Raw genomic sequence first — 17,698 nt, 5'->3', positions numbered from 1 at the left:
AGACTCTATTCTATGGGGGATCCGTGATAACGCGTCCCGCACGGGTGCATCTCGGACGTGAAAAACTTCAGTTTTTCATGTCTGAGGTTGCCAACGCTCGTCTGAATGTAGCCGTAGTAGTGATCGTTTTTTTTATGGGCATCCCATTTAAAAAAAAAAAAAGGCAACCTCGTCCGAACCGGAAATGTCAGATAACCGGAAACAATAGACTTATCTAAACTCCACAGAAAATTAACATATGAACAGAGTATTTTTTTTTTTTTTTAATACATTTTCCTTTCTAGGTGGCGTCGCTTTCTGCTCAAGCTTACAAGAAAATTGCCCTTTTGATTAACACGTTATATCCCACAGATAAAATCTACATAGAAAGTTGAGCAACTTAGTAAATACTTTTGCCTGGATACAGGATACAGGATGTTTTCTTGCTCACATCCAAAACAATATTCCGAATTCTGCCGTTTTTTCTGTTATCAGAGAGCAGTGCATTGTGGGAGCTCAGATGACTGTTATACAATTAAGGTGGCCATACAGATTAGATGAATGTTGGCCGAACCCACCGATTTCGGTGAAACTATCCAACTATCTATAGTGTATGGCAATGTTCCCATTCTCCCCCGACGGCAGATGTCGTAGGAGAGAAGGATCGAACTTGTTGGATTTCAACGTGGCCAATGCTTTAGTTTATAAGAAGATAGACCGTAGCCACAGGTGTCTGGCAGTGGCTTACTCCCTTCTCCCTATTAAGAACACGTGCACGCTTGGCTGAGCCGAGCGTGTATGTGTTTGTGGTGGGAGGATGGGAAGAATACGAACGAGCATTCGGCCGAGAGCTATCTGAAGTATATGGCCAGCTTTAGAGCTCAACTGCTAAGTCACATATCTGACAATAGGGTGGAGCTAAACTGCTGTCTGTTTCCAAGGGTAACCAGCAGAATTTTGATAGCTATGTGAATTGCAGCGCGATTTAAAGTGGTTTTTCCAGGACTAGAAAAACACACTTGCTTTCCTCCAGAAACACGTCCATGGGTCATGCCTGGAATTGCAGCTCAGCTCCGTTGAAGTAACCTGCAATACCCCATACAACCAGTGGGTAGGCGCTGTTTTTGGGAAAAAAAAAAAGTAGCTGTGTTTTTCTAATCCTGGACAACAAACTTTAAAGTTTTTTAAATCTAGGAAGTGATGTTAAAGGCAGAATTACACAAAATTTGAGTAGTTCGTGCGAAGGTAAATTACACCATCACTAGTGAGGATGGTCTCAGTATTAGGAGGGTTCTTGCTTCTTCAAAACTATTAATTAAGCAGACATCTTTCGAATATCCAAGTTTGGAAGATATTTCAAGGTCATTCAGGTTATCATATCTTTGGCATACACCAATTGATAGTATGGGAAGTCTTGATCCTTAGCTCTACTTCTACAATCCCTTTTCTGTAAGAAAAGTCCCTCAACAATAAGATGAACCCAGGGTGTCCCATTCCTTAGACCCCGAGTGATCAGATGAAATCTGTTGGGAACCCAGCAGCAGGTGTTCAATTTTCCTGCAGTACCACCACAGGGGAATTAAGGAATTACGCAGTCCCATTGAAATCAATGGACAGCTTGTGTAATGTATTGACATATTGGGTCCTCCAGAGCTCTTTGTAGCCGCTCTTCACTCTGGTTAATAGAGGAGGGTCCTGACCTCCCCTCCCCCTTCTATCAACTCAGAATTTCTTAATAGAGTATTTGAAAATGAGTCTTCTGACTCCTTTAGGGACCTGTGGCCTTCAAGACATCATGTAGAGGGCACCTGAAGACATCCATGTGCAAACATCTATTACACATCTACATCAAGGTGAACTCCGAAGCACCATTTTTTTTTTTCTATATGATCATTAACTGTCGTCCTTACCGCAAGCTCCCTTGGGTTTGGTGGAACATCTCAATGACAAGCCAGGCCAGATTCACCTTGCAAGTACATTGCTTCATTACAACAAATACAGCAAAAGATGCAAACCCCAATAGACACAAAGCAGTAATATACAAAGTCTTATGTAGAAAAGCACGAAGACTTCACAGGAGACGCTTCGTGTTATCTTCCCCCATAAGCAGATGTTTTCTGCCGGTCCATGATGACTAGCTGTAATATTAGTGTCACAGGCTCAGGATTTTTAAATGAGTTTAGATGGCAGAAGTAATAAAAACGTAGTCCGGGAGACACTGAAGGTTACTCCGAGTGTCACTTGTAGAAACAATTTATTTCCCTAAAGAGATTTGGTTCAATATTTATTCAATTTAGAAAAGTGCAGAAGTCGCAGGCGTCAAACGACTGTCAGATGTCTCCAGCAATAAAATGGGATCAACTTCACCTACCTGGGGTTACTTTTCAAAGTGTTCACCAAAAACTCGTGGAGGTCTATGCCGGTGGAGTCGGTGTATTCTTGACTAGAATCTGACAGCAGAAGGGAGATGAATGATGGAATAGAGAAGTTATAGAGGCAATTTCACAAAAATCAGGGGCAAAGAAATCAGTTTGGTCCCGGTTTAATTTTTCAACCTGCCTTAGGGAAATGGCGGGTCTAACCTAATGGTTTGCTATGGGCGACACTGCTGATCTCGTCTGCACTAGGTATTATTGTAGATCTACCAGGTGTCAAAGAATAATTAGGTGACAAATACATGCAAGATCAGAGCAGCATGAGCCATAATGTAAATCATAAACATAAGGAAGCAAAAAGGCCATTCATCGAACCCAACATATAACACACACACTGCCGGTCAAAGTCATGGCGTGAAGCCCCTCGCACCCTCTTCACTGCCAGGCATGGATGCCAATGCAAACTTTGCAATGCTTGGTTATGCCATTTTTTTTCCGACCATGACAACCTTGAGGACCGAAAAGACTACATCAGTTTTTATATTTTCTGGAGGAATATCATGATTTCTGTAAGTGACAATTAGCAGCAAGTGTTCATTCCCGTTTGGTTGGTGGAAAGGGCTCTTGCTAGCGCTGGCATTTAGCCACCATAATCTGCAGTACATGGGCACGGTTACTCATGGAGAATCTGATATGCTTGTGTCAGTATAAGTCTTCTATGACTCGAGGCTGCCCACTATGCACGCAGATTTGTGTCCTGGGCATTATATGCGGGGGAAAAAATAACGCCCTGCAAACCACGAACCTCGAGAAAGCATTTTGCGTGTGGACTTCTCACTCCCTTTTTCCATTTCAGCTTCATCTTTGGAAGGTTTATCCTCTTTTCCAGGGGATGGTGCAAGCTGTATCGATATTGGCTCCTGGAAGCTTGGAATGGGCTCCTTAAAAATAAATAAAATGCTAGCTAGAGATCGGAATACTGGGGGGAAATGTATCATGATATCAATGTACTGGGGGGAAATGTATGAAGTTATCAATGTACGGGCATGAATTTAAAAAGGCATCCGGATATATAACCGAGTAGGGGGGGGGGGTGGCTTCTCTAGCAATTGCAAAAGCGACTGAATAATCCAAAGATCGACAAAAAACATCAGAAACGCAAAAACATACACACATATTTTACGCACTGTAATTAAAAAAAACTAAAAAAAAAAAAACGACAAATTTAACCTGATCGGTTGCGCGACAACATACTAATTTCCCATATCTGATGACAGAGGGGGCTTCAAGTCTGTGCCTAGACTTCTACTGCAAAAAGGGCCATATTACATGCTATTATACCAAGGGGGAGGGTAGAAGGTATTAAAATCACATAATGCAATGTGAACCTCAATAAACACAAGTAACCATATAGTTCTAAACCTTACACAGCTGGGCTATAGGGGACCGAAGTTGCCTTATAAGGCTGTGTTCACACTTGCGTCAAGGTTTCCATGGACTTACAATAGGGTCCATCAGGTTCCGCTAAGGCGTTCCTTTGTTTTGATGGGAAAAATATTGCTGCATACAACACACTTCACTTTCTCATCAAGTTTGAGCCGCCAACGCAGATGTGAACATAGCTTAGTCCTGGCCGATCATGGCTGCTGCTTTGGAGCTGCATACAATACGGAGGAGGACAACCTGCCTCTTGTTTCAAGTCTTTGAGGGCAAACTTTTGTAACAATGCATTTCTACAAACCTGAATATTATAAAAGTCAGTCAACGAACTTTGGATGCACCAAGTTACTATCTGACTCCCGCCATACAGGTGGCCAAACATACAAAAGAGCTGACAGCCATGTTCTTGAATATCCCAAAGGAAACATTCTACCTGAAGAACTGGGCTGGTTTCAAAAAGGGAGTGAGAGATAAGAGTCTATTTAGACCCCTCGGATGATGCTTACATGCCAGGAAACCAAAGGATCACATGGGTTAAAACCCACATCCAACCTTTGCCCGGGGACTATTGAGTTATCCATATACAAACTAGGTTTTAGGCAGATCCCGTCAAAAACCATTGGGATCCACCAATGCATATAAGCCACTCTGTGACATATGTGTCTATGTCTGAGCCATATTGGCTTTCGAGATCACCATTTACACTCAAGTACTTTCTAAATGTCTTCACACTCACAGTGTCTTCATTTTACCTCCCGAGTTTGTCAAGAGGACCAACAAAGCTCAGAGAAATATATTTTTTAAGCAATGGAAAGCGCGTTTACAACAAACCACTTTTAGCGGTGCATTTCACGCCATGGTGTGACAAAGTCAAGATAACACGTTGAGTAATCGCAGTTCAGCCTCTCTCTCTCAATCCATAGTAGACAACCAGCTCATAAACCTAGATGACATAGTAAAAGCACAACTTACCTAAAAGCCTGGTCATTACCCAAAGGACTGGTTGTGAAAGCAGAAGTTTAAATCTGAACACTTGAAAAAAGACTATTTGCAAAATCTGCAGCAAACAAAAGATGCCGCAACATAATACGACCCAAATATGTTCTTGACATTCTAAAAATTAGCTTTTCGCAAAATTAAAAAGTTAGCCAATAGGATTCCAGATTCACTACAGAGAGCTTTACTACAAAGCTCGTTCCTTTAGGGCTCATTTACATGCTGCAGTTTTGCGCCAAAAAAACCTCAAAAGAGGTCAAAACCCCTAAATAGGAATAAGTCCTCTCCACAGCTTGAAATAAAACTTGATGCAGCTAATAAGAACCATAAAAACTCTCTCTAAGTGGAAGACGCCGAAAAATTCCAAGTAAATATAAATCCTTAAGTCGTCCTCTTTACTCAAGCTCTTAAACAGTCATGTTTTTAGCTTTATCCGTCTCTTGGAAAGACGTATGTGAACCAACATGGACGCTGTACTATTTGTTATTTCAATTTCCCAGACTCCCACCCAATAACTAAGGAGATTTGTTGTTCTGGAGACCAAGAAAGTTGAGGGACAACCCACACAAGACCTGTAATGGCCAGAGGGGCTGTCATGTAGGTCTCACGTTCACAGATCTAACTAGGAAGTATTTAAACCTATTTTTCTCCACCAACTTCACAGAAGAAGGCGACTCAAGGACCTATAGATAGATTTTTTATTTTTTATTTCCGTAAAGATAAAAAAGGAGAAGGCAATTTACAAAAAGACTTGATTTTAATTTTTTTTCTTCCGAAGTATTCTAAATCCTTATGAAACTAGACGATAGAAAATACAAAATACCAAGTCATTGAAAATTTAATTTGTTATGGCTCAGAAGAAGAAGATCGGAGCTAATGAGTCATTAGGTCCTTAAGATGTTGAGTAAATGTAAATAAAATACATCCAGTGAAGGACTACTCAGAAACGCTTGGAATTCGATGTCATATTTTTTCATCTCTCCCTCTCTGTGCTCCCTTCATGTATTGCTCATAACCACCACAGCCATTTCAGTAGGTCAAACTACAAGGTCACCCTGATATTAACTTTAAGTCATGCTGCAATATTGCAAAATACATTAAGATTCCCAATAGCTTGACAACAAATAGATTTACAAGCCTCAGCCCGCGGTCTGATGCCAGAAACATTATCGTAGGATGGGATTATAGAGTGTGAAACTTAACTAACAAAATAAATAAAAATATAAAAAAAATATATAAAAAATTGTAAACGCACAGTATAGGACTCAAAGAAGTAAAAATATAATGTAGATTGCACAGGTAAAAAGTCAAAAACGTAAAATAATAGAAAATGCTGCTAAGGGGATTAAAATGCAAACGGTAATGTAAGATGTTACATTGGAATATGTAAAAAAAAAAAAAAAAAAAAACATCCACTTGCCGATAATAAATAAAAATATATAAATATATATATATATATATATATATATATATATATATAGATAGGTTACCTGAAAGTCCAAGGGGGTATCAGCTGTGGAAGGAGGAGGCGATTCTTCACACACAGCCAGACTCCGCACTAGCTTTAACTTTGAACTTGACTAAAGAAAGTGATTCACAAAATAACTAGCTATAAAGCGAAGTCATAATACTTAAAAAAAAAAAATATATAATAGTATATATATACACATATACACACACACACACATACATACATACACATGCACACACGGTTTTCATTTTATGTTTTAATTTAACAGTCCATGAGAACTTAAAAAAAAAAAAAAAAACTCACACACTATAATAGATATAAATATCACTTCAAAACAATTCAGAAAAAACCCACACAAGAAAAAAAAAAAAAACACAAAAAAAAGGACCAATAAACATGCCACGAACAGGCCCATTACTATACCTTAGACCTTTTTCCTGCTTGCCCCAAAGGCTGAACTGAGCGCTAAAAAGATTAAGTACAACAATAGATCTAATTAACAAAGAGCAGGAACTACAAGTCATGAGACAAATATTAGTTGAGGTCAATGAAGCATTATTTGCAAGTAACAAGATGTTGAGGAGACATAAAACTACTGTTAGATTAAAAAAAAAAAATAATTATCTATTCCCTACCCTAGACATGAAAGACACCACTGGGATGCATGTCAAGGAAAATGCCAAGATCATCAATCATAATTATGAAGACTGGCTAAATGAACCTTTCCAATTTATTTTTTCTAGGAAATAAATTTTAGCTAACAAAAAAAATAAAAATAAAAATATAACTAAAATAAAGATTTTCTTCTGTATTAAAATTTGACCTGGACTTTTTTATTTTTTATTTTACCAGGGACACCCACTATGCATGAGCCAATGTTCGCATTCTTTCCCCCTTTTTAATAAGTCAGGAAGTAAAAGAAAGAAGTCTCTCTGTTTAATTGTATTTTCCAGTAGCAAATAATTATCCAAAAGGCCTAATAACTCGTTTAAATGATATTATACGCAGGTTTTTGGTTTTTTTTACTAAACAGAAATGATGGTTCCAATTTCCTTTTGCAATAAAAAAAAGAATCATAAAATAAAAAGTAAAAAAAAAAAAATTTTGCAAACAAAATATAAATGGAACATTTTTATATTTTTTTTTTTTGCCGGCTTATTCCTTCTTTGGGTTATTCAACTGATCAAGTTAATATGAAAATAAACCCTACAGATTTAAAATGACATTTTAATAAAAAATACATCATCTTAGATGAATTCTTAAGGAATGCTGATGTCAGATATTGACTCCGTTCCCCCTCCAATCCCATGAGATCTGACCCGCGGACAAATAATTAGCTTATTTTTTCGATTTCACTTCCCTACGTTACACTGATCATGATACATGTAAATCCAAAAATAAATTATATTGGCACATTCACTTCAGTTTCTAGTTGACGCCTTATTTTCTCTCTCTATTTTTTATTTTTTTTGGTGGAGGGGGGGGGGGGGGGGGGGGGGAGTTTACAGATTATTGCATTTTTTTGGGGTTTCTCTCTTTAGAAGCGTGATGCGTTAAGATGGGAGGTTTGTGAGATAAATCTCCCTGATCATCAGATACGCGCTCTCCGACTTCAGACTAATTCCAGAAGCGTGATGTGTCAATTCTTAAGGCAGTGTTGAAGAAAAAACACTGTATACTCTTCCCTATATTACATTGAAAAATGAAATGTCTGGAAAGGATGAGGTCTCGGACACGTTACGCGAGGCTGTACAAGGTCAGCTGCTAACAGGCGTAACCTGTTCAGTTTGATTAATGTGTGTTTTTTACACCAATTTGCAAAATCAAAAAATTATTATTTTTCCTACTATTTTTTTTTATAGGTTTGCTTGAAAAAACAAACACTAAAAAACACTTAAATAACACGTAATTAAGTGATGAAAAATAAAATATAAAGGCAACCTTACTCCGCACTCATTAAGCCAGGGGGAGGGACAATAAAATTTTAACTAATTATTAAAAAAATTGAAATGGCCCTTGATACGCTCCTCTACAACTCAGTTGAACAATCTCATAGTGTGCACAGACAATAACAGAAGATAAGAGTGGGATTTCCGGGATTCGGTCTTTAATCTCCTATTGATTGAATGTTTCCCTATAAAGGTCTAGAGGATACGAGAAATCTGTCACCTGTTTTAGATGTGGGTATTATATCTATCCAGAGCAAAGTTTCAGAGTATGACCATTGTAATCATGTAGAATCCTTATGGTGAAATTGTTCATCTTAATTGTCGGCCTAAGCATTCACACTCTGCTTGGAAGAATGTAAAGGTTTATTCTATAGAGCTTGAACGGATAATAGGAGCTGGCAGATACCTCGGACGCCAGGAAAAACAATAAAACCGAACCGATAAAATCCACCCTGTTTGTTCTCTCTCATCCCCCATCCACACATCAGGCATTGAGCGAGGGTCTTGTATCTCCCACATACAATAGATTGTCAGAGGTTCTTTCAAAATAGTTAGGACCCAAAAGGCAAAAAAGTAATATACATGAGTAGCGTAAACTGTCCGTGCAGATTTCTATGGGTATTTCAATGTTTTTGGATATCTGGGTTCTATAACCAGTGGCTCCGGTGCTTTACATGTAGCGGATAGAAGCTGCAGACATATAAAAGACCTTTGGCACCAGTGATGTCATTTTTATCGGGCTGTATTCATATTCATTCATATTTATGGTTACCGTAAAAGTCAGAAAGAAAAACTTTCGGGCTTTGATCACCTTTTGGGTAGAATATACAAAACCAGCTGTGTGAACGCAGCCATAACACACCAGGATCAGGACGAACCAGATCATTGGCAGTTGACATCAAGCTAAGGACCATATAACTGGCATGTTGCTCCTGACTTGGCTCATGCAACAATGCCATGACTCAGTGCCAATCGGTTGTAGGACAAACGGCACTGGTGCCCGATGCACACCATTGAGTTATTACTAAAAAAAAAAAAAAAGTGGGACAACGCCACCTGTTCTACATGAATATGACTGTTCGGATCCGTATTTAATATTCAGGGAAATTAAATCTATTATTCTCGGTTATCAGCCATTTTAAACAGGAAGGAAGCCAACTGCAATTTTATCCAGTGAGACAACGGACAGGAAATCCAAAAATAATTCCTACCCCCATGATCACTACTTTGTGTAAAATACCCACAGAATTACTTACGTATAAATACATCAATGACGCTTTGTATTTTAAGGGTATTAGTGCTCCACTCTATCAACACTTAAGATAACTCCACCACAAATTCATATTTCCTCTATTTCTCGGTGACGTTAGTAACGAGACAGAAATATCTGCTCAGGACCAGACTGGAGGTCCGACATGTTTAACTATTGGGAGATCTTTTGGTAAAGGGACACCATTGTTTATATGGTTAATTGCATTGCCGGACGTGTATTTACGACAGCGGACTCAACACTACAGTAATGACCAAAAGTTTTGAAGCAAAATCTAAATCTGATGGAGCAAACCTGCATCAAAGATCTGTTTGGATCTCACAGACATAAGGATAATCCTGAACGATCATCTTTTCTGATCTTATTTTCAGTTATTGTTATATTTACAAGTTTATTACTATTATTCCCGTTTTAGTTATAACAGATTTTTCCTTTTGTTTTTTCCCCCAAAAAGGTTTACTTATTTTTGCTGGGCTCCTAAATCTGAATATACCTTATACTATAGCGATAAAGGGGGAGACAAAGTATCAGTACTGAACAAGGAACATTAAAGTGTAGCTAAAAGTTCGACAAACTTCTGACATGTCATAGTGACATGTCAGAAGTTTGTATTGGTGGGGGTTCGAGCACGGAGACCCCCACCAATCGCTAGAACGAAGCAGCTGAAGCAGTCGTGTGAGCGCTCAGCCGCTTCGGGTCTGTTCGGCTTTTTCCGGAAAGCCAATGTATCGGAGTACGGGCTCAGACTTTTTATTGAATCCGTACTCCGATACATTTATTTCCGGAAAAAGCCGAACAGATACGAAGTGGCTCAGCGCTCACACGAGACCTTCAGTTGCTGCGTTCTAGCGATTGGTGGGGGTCTCAGTGCTCGCACCCTCACCAATACAAAATTCTGACATGTCACTATGACATGTCAGAAGTTTGTCGAACGTTTAGCTACACTTTAAAACTTTCAGAAGTTTGTGGGGAGAAAAATGGTGACAACCTCTAAAGGCTGTAATTTCTATAATTTCTAGTTATAACTGGTTGTTTTCTCTAAGTTTTCAATGACAACAAAAGGTCCTTTTACACCGGCTGATAAACGGCCGGTGCAGCGAGCGCCAATCAACTAGACATAGATGATCGGCACTCGTTTGCGACTATCACACGGAGCTATGGATGGGGACGAGCGGTCGCTACTCTGATCGCCTGTCCCCATACATTATCATGTCGGCAGTACACATGTGCTGCCGACGACAATAATTTTTCACTTTTTTAAAACGATATAACCAGCAGATGATCGATTATCTGCTGATCGTTCCCCTGTTTACACTGGGAAATTATCGTCAACGAGCGTTCCTTGTACGATCATCTGCCCGATAATCGTCCTGTGTAAAACCCCCTTTAGAAACAGTAAAAATAATTTCAAAAGAACTGGAGAACAACTCAAGGGCTATTTAGTCATTTTTTGCTTCCTGGTGAAAGTCCATTGACTTATCCCTTCAATTGTTTTACATTTACATTAGCATGTAGCTCATAAAGAGACAATAAACCATATAGTAGAATAGCAGGTACTCCATTTCTATAACGGTGATAGTTTGATTTAAAAGTTAATAAGTTGGAGATACTAAAAGGCTTTGAGAAGCCCTAAAGATTTTCAAAAACAATTGCAAAACTTGTGTAGCCAACCCTCATTTATAAACTACTTACCATGCAAAGTCCATTTTTGAAGCCTAAGGGTCCTCTTACACAACACATGTGACAGCTCGTTGATCGGCGCTCGTTTGCTCCATTTACAATGGGCTATGTTTGGGGAGAAGCGCTCGTTACTCTGATCACTCATCCCCATTTCTATCATGTCGGCAGCATGTCTCCATTTCACAGGGAGACGTGCTTCAGACAACGATAATATTTTCGGCTACATAAACGACACGACCAGCCGATCGGCTGATCGTTGCCCTGTGCGCACTGGGCAATGAACGGGAACAAGAGTTCTGTGAATGCTCATTTGCCCGATAATTGGCCCGTGTAAAAGGGCCTTAATACAAGGATCATTTTGAAGAGTTGCGCAGTACTTAATAGAACACACTCTAGGACAGGAAAAAATGTTGAAGATTTCAAAATTTACAGCCACTTTTACATAAGGATGGGCAAGAGGTGAAGGTGCTAAATTACAATTTTGTTACTTTTAAAGCATGACCTGCGTTCTCACAATGTGTGGGGTTTTTGAACAACAGATCCAGATCACTTTTTTTTTTCGGACAGGTGTACGTTTTTTTCAAGGTACCTTTACAGAGTAAGGGAGACACGTATTATTAAATGGGCTGTCACCTTAACAATCCCTTTTTATTAGAATGGTATTCCAATGATAACCTGAGGTTCCAGGAACTCCCACTGATCAGCTGTAATTTGTGGGTAACCTGGCATTAGAGGTTAAAATACTCTGCAGTGCCACCACAGGGGAAATTAAGCATTACACAGTACCCACTGAAATCAATAGGCTGTCCCTATAACGCATGAATGTGCCGGGTCCTCCAGCTATAAAGAGCGTCTCTCACTCGGATCTCTGCCCTGGCTAATAGAGGAGGGCTCAGAATACTCTAATAAAAAGGAACTGAAAAGGTTTTAGAGCTCAACAGTGACATGAGTCGCGGTAAAAATTGCAGGATTACCGTGATGAAACCTCAATGCTTCCCTATGAGGAGTAAAAGTCACAAGCGACCATGGCAAATAACCACACATGGATGGATTGTTTTGGGTCGGTCGCTTGCCCCATTACAAGGAAGATTTAAGTTTCTAAAACATTTTTATAGTGTCACTAAGCGTCGGGCTCATCTTCACCGGCCCCTCACTGACATCGAGCGGTTATGTATTTCCACCCGGTCCCCTGCACACGCCATCTCTACACTCTATAAACTACTCCTATCCCAGCGATCCCCTCATCTCCCATCCTTCTGCCGGGGCTGGGAGACAGAATTGGGCGCGACATTCTGACGCACAATGGAGACGTGTTTCTACCTTTCCCAGAAGGTCTCAATAGCCATCCGAGCTCAGGAAACTAGCTACAAAATTATTTCTAGGTGGTAGCGGGAACTCTATGCCTTCCATAAATGGTACCCGTCTGTACCGGACATATGTTGGCGGTGTGGGGCGTCGGGGGCTTCCATGTCTCACATTTGGTGGAGTTGCCCCAATTTGCAGAGTTTTTGGGAGGCGGTTCTTAAAATTATATTGGAAGTTACTGGGGTCTGGGTCCCTAATTCTCCTGAGGCGGTCCTTTTATTCATGTTCCCTATGCCGCTGCCTATTTACAAACGTTCCCTAATTGACATCTCCTCCAAGCTGCCAAATCGGTTGTCCCTCATAGGTGGAAAACGGCAGTCCCTCCACTGTTGGATGAGTGGTTTCAGGAGGTCGCTTTGATACAGCGAATGGAGCACCTTCTGGCTAATTCCCCGGCCGCTTCTATACGGTACAAGGACACTTGGTCTCACTGGCTTACGTTCCGGTCTTCTTTCACCTATCGCACTGCAGTGACCTGAGAAATTCATCCTTTCCCATGAGACTTCATCACCGTAGGGACTACAGGCCGGTGTATTAGGATTTGTTTGCTCCAACCACATCTGTGACAGGCGCATGGCTGTTTCTTATCATTTTATCTATGATGTTCCGGAGCTGGAGTCCAGGTTCGCCACGACCTCCCTTTCTTTTTCCTCTGCCTTGTTTGTTTCCCATTCTATCTTTTCCTTCCCTTATTGTGTCTATTGCGAGTGGTCATTGCTTCCTGTGATTGCGCTTACATGCGATTGCCATTGCATTTTAGGATGTCTGGATTGGTGTATTTTCTTTTCTTTTTGTTACAATTCTCACTTCCTTTAAGCTTCCTCAGACGGCTGTGGTTGTATTTTGCGCTTGTTATGGCTTGTGATGTTCACTCTTCTGTTTGGGCTGTACCCTTATTGTCATGTTCTTTTTAGTATGGGGACACATTTTTTCCGATTGTGTGTGTACTTGTTTGTATCAATAAAAATTTTGAATATGAAAAAAAAGAATTACGTTTCTTAGAGGAGCCATCTACACTATAGACTAGCAAAAGCAATAATGTTACTATATCTTTTAATCGGCTGCGCCCCAGAGACAACACCCTAACGCCCTTGACTGTGGAAAACGGGAAGCTACTTTGGGGCTACAAGTTCTCACGAAGTAATGAAGCTGAAATGGTTATGTGTCAATCAAATAAATCTCTGCAGTGCAGCTGAATGCTTTTGTAATTACGTGGAAAATTGTAGCAACGGAGTGAAGGTTTGAGTGTGTCACTGTCACAATTCATGGCATATAGCTTGGGAACGTCTCTAACGAAATTGAAAACGGCTAAAAAAATAAAAAAAAAGGTTTCTCTCTCTGGATCCACATCCGATGGGAACAGTAATTGAATGAAAAGTGATTAAAGGGGTTCTCCGAGATTAAATGAATAGAGTTCCAACATTTAATTTTCCGACTCAGACATATTTTCTGTTAAAATTTGCAAATCTCAAAATGCAAATCTTATAGCGCACAGAAGCAAAAAGAGCAGGCTTTGTTCCCACGCTCGGGATTGATTGGTTAGGTCTGACCTGTATCCACAAGACATATGAAACAATATAAAATCAAAGCTAGTACTGCACGTCATTTATAAAGAACAGACATGACCAATCAACCTTATTAACGGAAACCAAAACACTACCCGCAACCTTTTTCCCCCATAGCGATGGTCTACAAGTTCAGAACCGGAGAGCAAATCTGAACATAATGTGTAGAAGAATAAAAAAGAAGGACTATAAAACACTAGGCTCTTTCTCCTGTATTTACATTATCACAGAGGACCCCCAAAAGTGAAGGAACTAGTCAGCAGGGTGCTTATAGGATATGTTTTATAGGGCCAACAACAGGGGTGCTATGTGATCTAATCTACCACGCATCCGTCAGTGTTATTATCGGATGTTACGGGTTTGTAACCTTTAGGCTGGAAGCTCATTTTGTCATAGCATTAATGTTGTAATTTATATATCAGTTTTAATGGTCTTGTATGTGGTTTTGAGCAAACAGCTCTGTGGGAAATGTTGGTTTAATGTTAGTCATTAACAACATAATTAGATTTCATAAAACAAAGGGGGAGAATTCATAAAATTTAAAAAAAACATTTTATACTTCTATATTTTTATACTTTTTTGGATTTATTTTTAGTTTTAGGTGGCAACGTCTGAATAAATATAGAACTAAAATGAACTATTAAACGAAGAATGAGGCCTTTTCAGTAATGACTTTACACACTCCAATAATTGTCTTCACCCGGAGAAGCTTGTTCATCAATTAGGGGACTAATATAAAAAATCTTTTGCCAATGCACGAATAATGACGGTCCTTTTTTTTTTATAATTCAGTGAGGGTGTTATATTTAGCTTAAGTTTGTTTTAGCCCCCGTTTCGACTAAGTATAACATAATACATTTCGGAAAAATGTAATGCCCCACGACTTTCACACTGACATTTTTTGAAAGGTGGTGGTTGTATTCTCGTAAGACTAGCAAAGACACTCCGTAAAATAAAATAAAATGCACTATTAAATAATTTGTTTATCACCACTTATTTAATCTGTGCGGGTTTTTTTTTTACCATACGGCTTACAATGAAACCCACCAAAAAATGAAGGTAGATTAGCGTAATGAAACTCCGATCCCGGGTTTGTTACTTTATAGACAGTTTTGCTCTATAAATTAATTTTTTAAAATTTATTTTTAATATTTTATGTAACAAAGTCTACAGCAGCGATTCTTTAAAACCGAAGACCGTACTTGAAACATAGGTAGCCGCAAAGTCGTTACTAAGATTTAGATGGCGGTAGGAAAGACAGGTCAAGTGATACCTGGCGATATTTACAAGTTCTCATACAAAAAAAGTAATGAGATGCTGGAAAATCGGCTGATTATTGTAGCTTGATCGCCATTTATTTTTTTGGGGGGTTCTAATTATCACATAGGCAGGGCAATGCCTGAACATTATTGGTAACATATTTGCAAACAACGCAGATGCCCATATGACCCTTTTTTTTGTTAACACGTGTCCTATATCATTTAGGGAAACAAAAACTCACGCAATACATACAAAATCAAAAAAATTAAAAAAAAAAATCAAGGTTTTGGAAATGTTACACTATATTGTATGTATTCTGATAATTGACAGGTTAAATGTCGGTTCCGGTGAAATGGTCTTACCGTAGGATCCTGCTTGTTATCACAACCACCGTCATCCTTTTCTGCCGATACTTTCTCGTGTTCTGTGGTTTGGAGAAGGTTTTCAATGGAGCTGGAGTGGCTCAGGTCGATCTCGGATCCCTTCATCGCATCAGTCTCGTCTTTTACAGCAACGATACCAGACATCCTCATTGGAAAAGGTCACTTTAAAACTTTAAAGGATATACAAAACCTAAAGAGGTTGGAAGAAATTTGGATTTTAAAACTGAGAACCAGTTCGGCTGATACAGGTCTCTTTTGTATAGATGTAGCAGAACTGAATTTGTCATTAACTCTTCAGGGTCTGCCTTGCTTGTGCAGTAAGAGTCAAGTTAATCATAAGTCCACGGATGACCTACCATGGTTTTACAAGTGGTGTTGGACGAATTTGGCTCTGCTACATCCGTATATGCAGATCGCCTCTCAACAGAGAAGACGTAGCAGGTTTACATAGATGTGCACCATGAACATTTCAGACGATGCTCATGGCCACAAAAGTTTGGCTTTCTAGAGTAAATTATCTCCGCTATCTTATTAAACTATCAAAACATTCGCTGACTGTGCACAAGGGGTTAAAGTAGGACCCCGTAAAAAAAAATAAAAAATGAGGCACCAATTATACAACTCATCAACCTAATCTAATGCTTATGATATAGTGAGTGCATTTCCAATGCAGCAACATAACCAGCATGGTCTAATGACTTACTCTTCCAATTTAACCCTTGAGGTATGACAATCCATCACAACGAACCCCTTAACTGTACCTGTGGTGATAAGACCCCCCTTCCTCCCCCCCCCCCGAACCTATAAATATTCAGCAACAGGAAATAGTTAAGCACTATGGACCAATCCTCAGACACTTAATCTAATTCCCCATATAGTCAATTTAATGCATTCCCAGTGGTCCATAGTGTGTGTGTGGCATTCCCGTTTAACTCTTGATGTCTCATACTCCAGCACCATTGCATGCAACCCTGACACACGCCCCAAGGGTACGTTATTGTACAGACTATAATTAGTCCCTTTAAAAATTAAAAATAGCAGGATGTCAACATTACAACAAATGACTAAAGAGTTTGCAGACATTTTTTTTGTATTGCGTGCCAACTCGATTTGCTCATATACATATATATATATCCCCTTTTTTTTTTTTTTTTTTTAAACCACACATACACATATGGAATAAAAATCCAAACCTTGCTTATTCATACAGCAAAACATCAATAAAAATCAATTAAAAGTTTATAACCATGCAAATACCCGGAATCTTATTTTTCATTTCCCATCTAGGTCATCATATATATTATATAGCTGCTCATGTATCTTTTTATTTTCTATCTTTTAACAATAATAGACTACATTGCATGTACTGCAGTCATTTGCATGTTCAAAACCAGTCCAGGATGCCAATGCTTCTGCACTGACCCCCAAATTAAATGCAAATAAACCCCCCTCCCCCTCAACCCCAAATTTTTCTGGGGCTATAATTCAGTAAAATAGAGGGGTTGGCTTTAATTGTTTTCATGAAGTGTCAGCCAGGATTCTAAACATAGACTTTAACAATAGACCGGTTCCGGTTACCATGGGAACAAGAGCGGAGAAGCATTAGCTGCGGCTCCAAGAAAGAAAAAAAAAAAAATGTGCTGTACAGGTAGCAAGAACAAAAGAGCAGATTCCCAGCATACATATAAATATATTATCCCGGCATTGTGGAAACACCAGACAAAGGCTTGACAAGATTTATCATCATTTGCTTTCGTTTTATGCAAAATAATCAGACCACGGCGTAGACCGAAACGTTGACATGTTGCAATGAGCAGGGATCTTTTTGCTGCTGACCCTCCCTTGAGTTTGGAGAGGTACCAGGTCACCTTACATACAGTCCTATTACCCCCACAGGTTTATCTATACTTTCATATGTATTAAAGGAAAGGGAAACATTCCACGTAAAGTGCCGCAGAACAGGTT

At 39.3% G+C, this 17,698-nt stretch overlaps 1 protein-coding gene across 15 annotated transcripts in view; it reads right to left on the bottom strand.

The window, feature by feature from the left end:
• The window catches only part of R3HDM1 (R3H domain containing 1), an 87,703-nt gene that overhangs the window by 37,508 nt on the left and 32,497 nt on the right, over positions 1 to 17,698 (bottom strand). For all 15 annotated transcript variants that reach the window (XR_012849461.1, XM_075829210.1, XM_075829211.1 and 12 more), the window contains 5 exons: positions 15,713 to 15,923; positions 6,685 to 6,726; positions 6,281 to 6,370; positions 3,160 to 3,295; positions 2,351 to 2,429 (listed from right to left, as the gene is read on the bottom strand). Coding sequence is in view for 14 of the 15 variants with exons in the window: in XM_075829210.1 (XP_075685325.1) it covers positions 2,351 to 2,429; positions 3,160 to 3,295; positions 6,281 to 6,370; positions 6,685 to 6,726; positions 15,713 to 15,883 (518 nt within the window). In the remaining variant the exon portion in view is untranslated. The remainder of the gene's footprint in view (positions 1 to 2,350; positions 2,430 to 3,159; positions 3,296 to 6,280; positions 6,371 to 6,684; positions 6,727 to 15,712; positions 15,924 to 17,698) is intronic.

The sequence above is a fragment of the Rhinoderma darwinii genome, chromosome 6 (genome assembly GCF_050947455.1).
Source record: "Rhinoderma darwinii isolate aRhiDar2 chromosome 6, aRhiDar2.hap1, whole genome shotgun sequence".
Taxonomy (NCBI): domain Eukaryota; kingdom Metazoa; phylum Chordata; class Amphibia; order Anura; family Rhinodermatidae; genus Rhinoderma; species Rhinoderma darwinii.
Note: the sequence above shows the minus strand (reverse complement) of the source record. Positions and strands in the feature narration are given on the sequence as shown.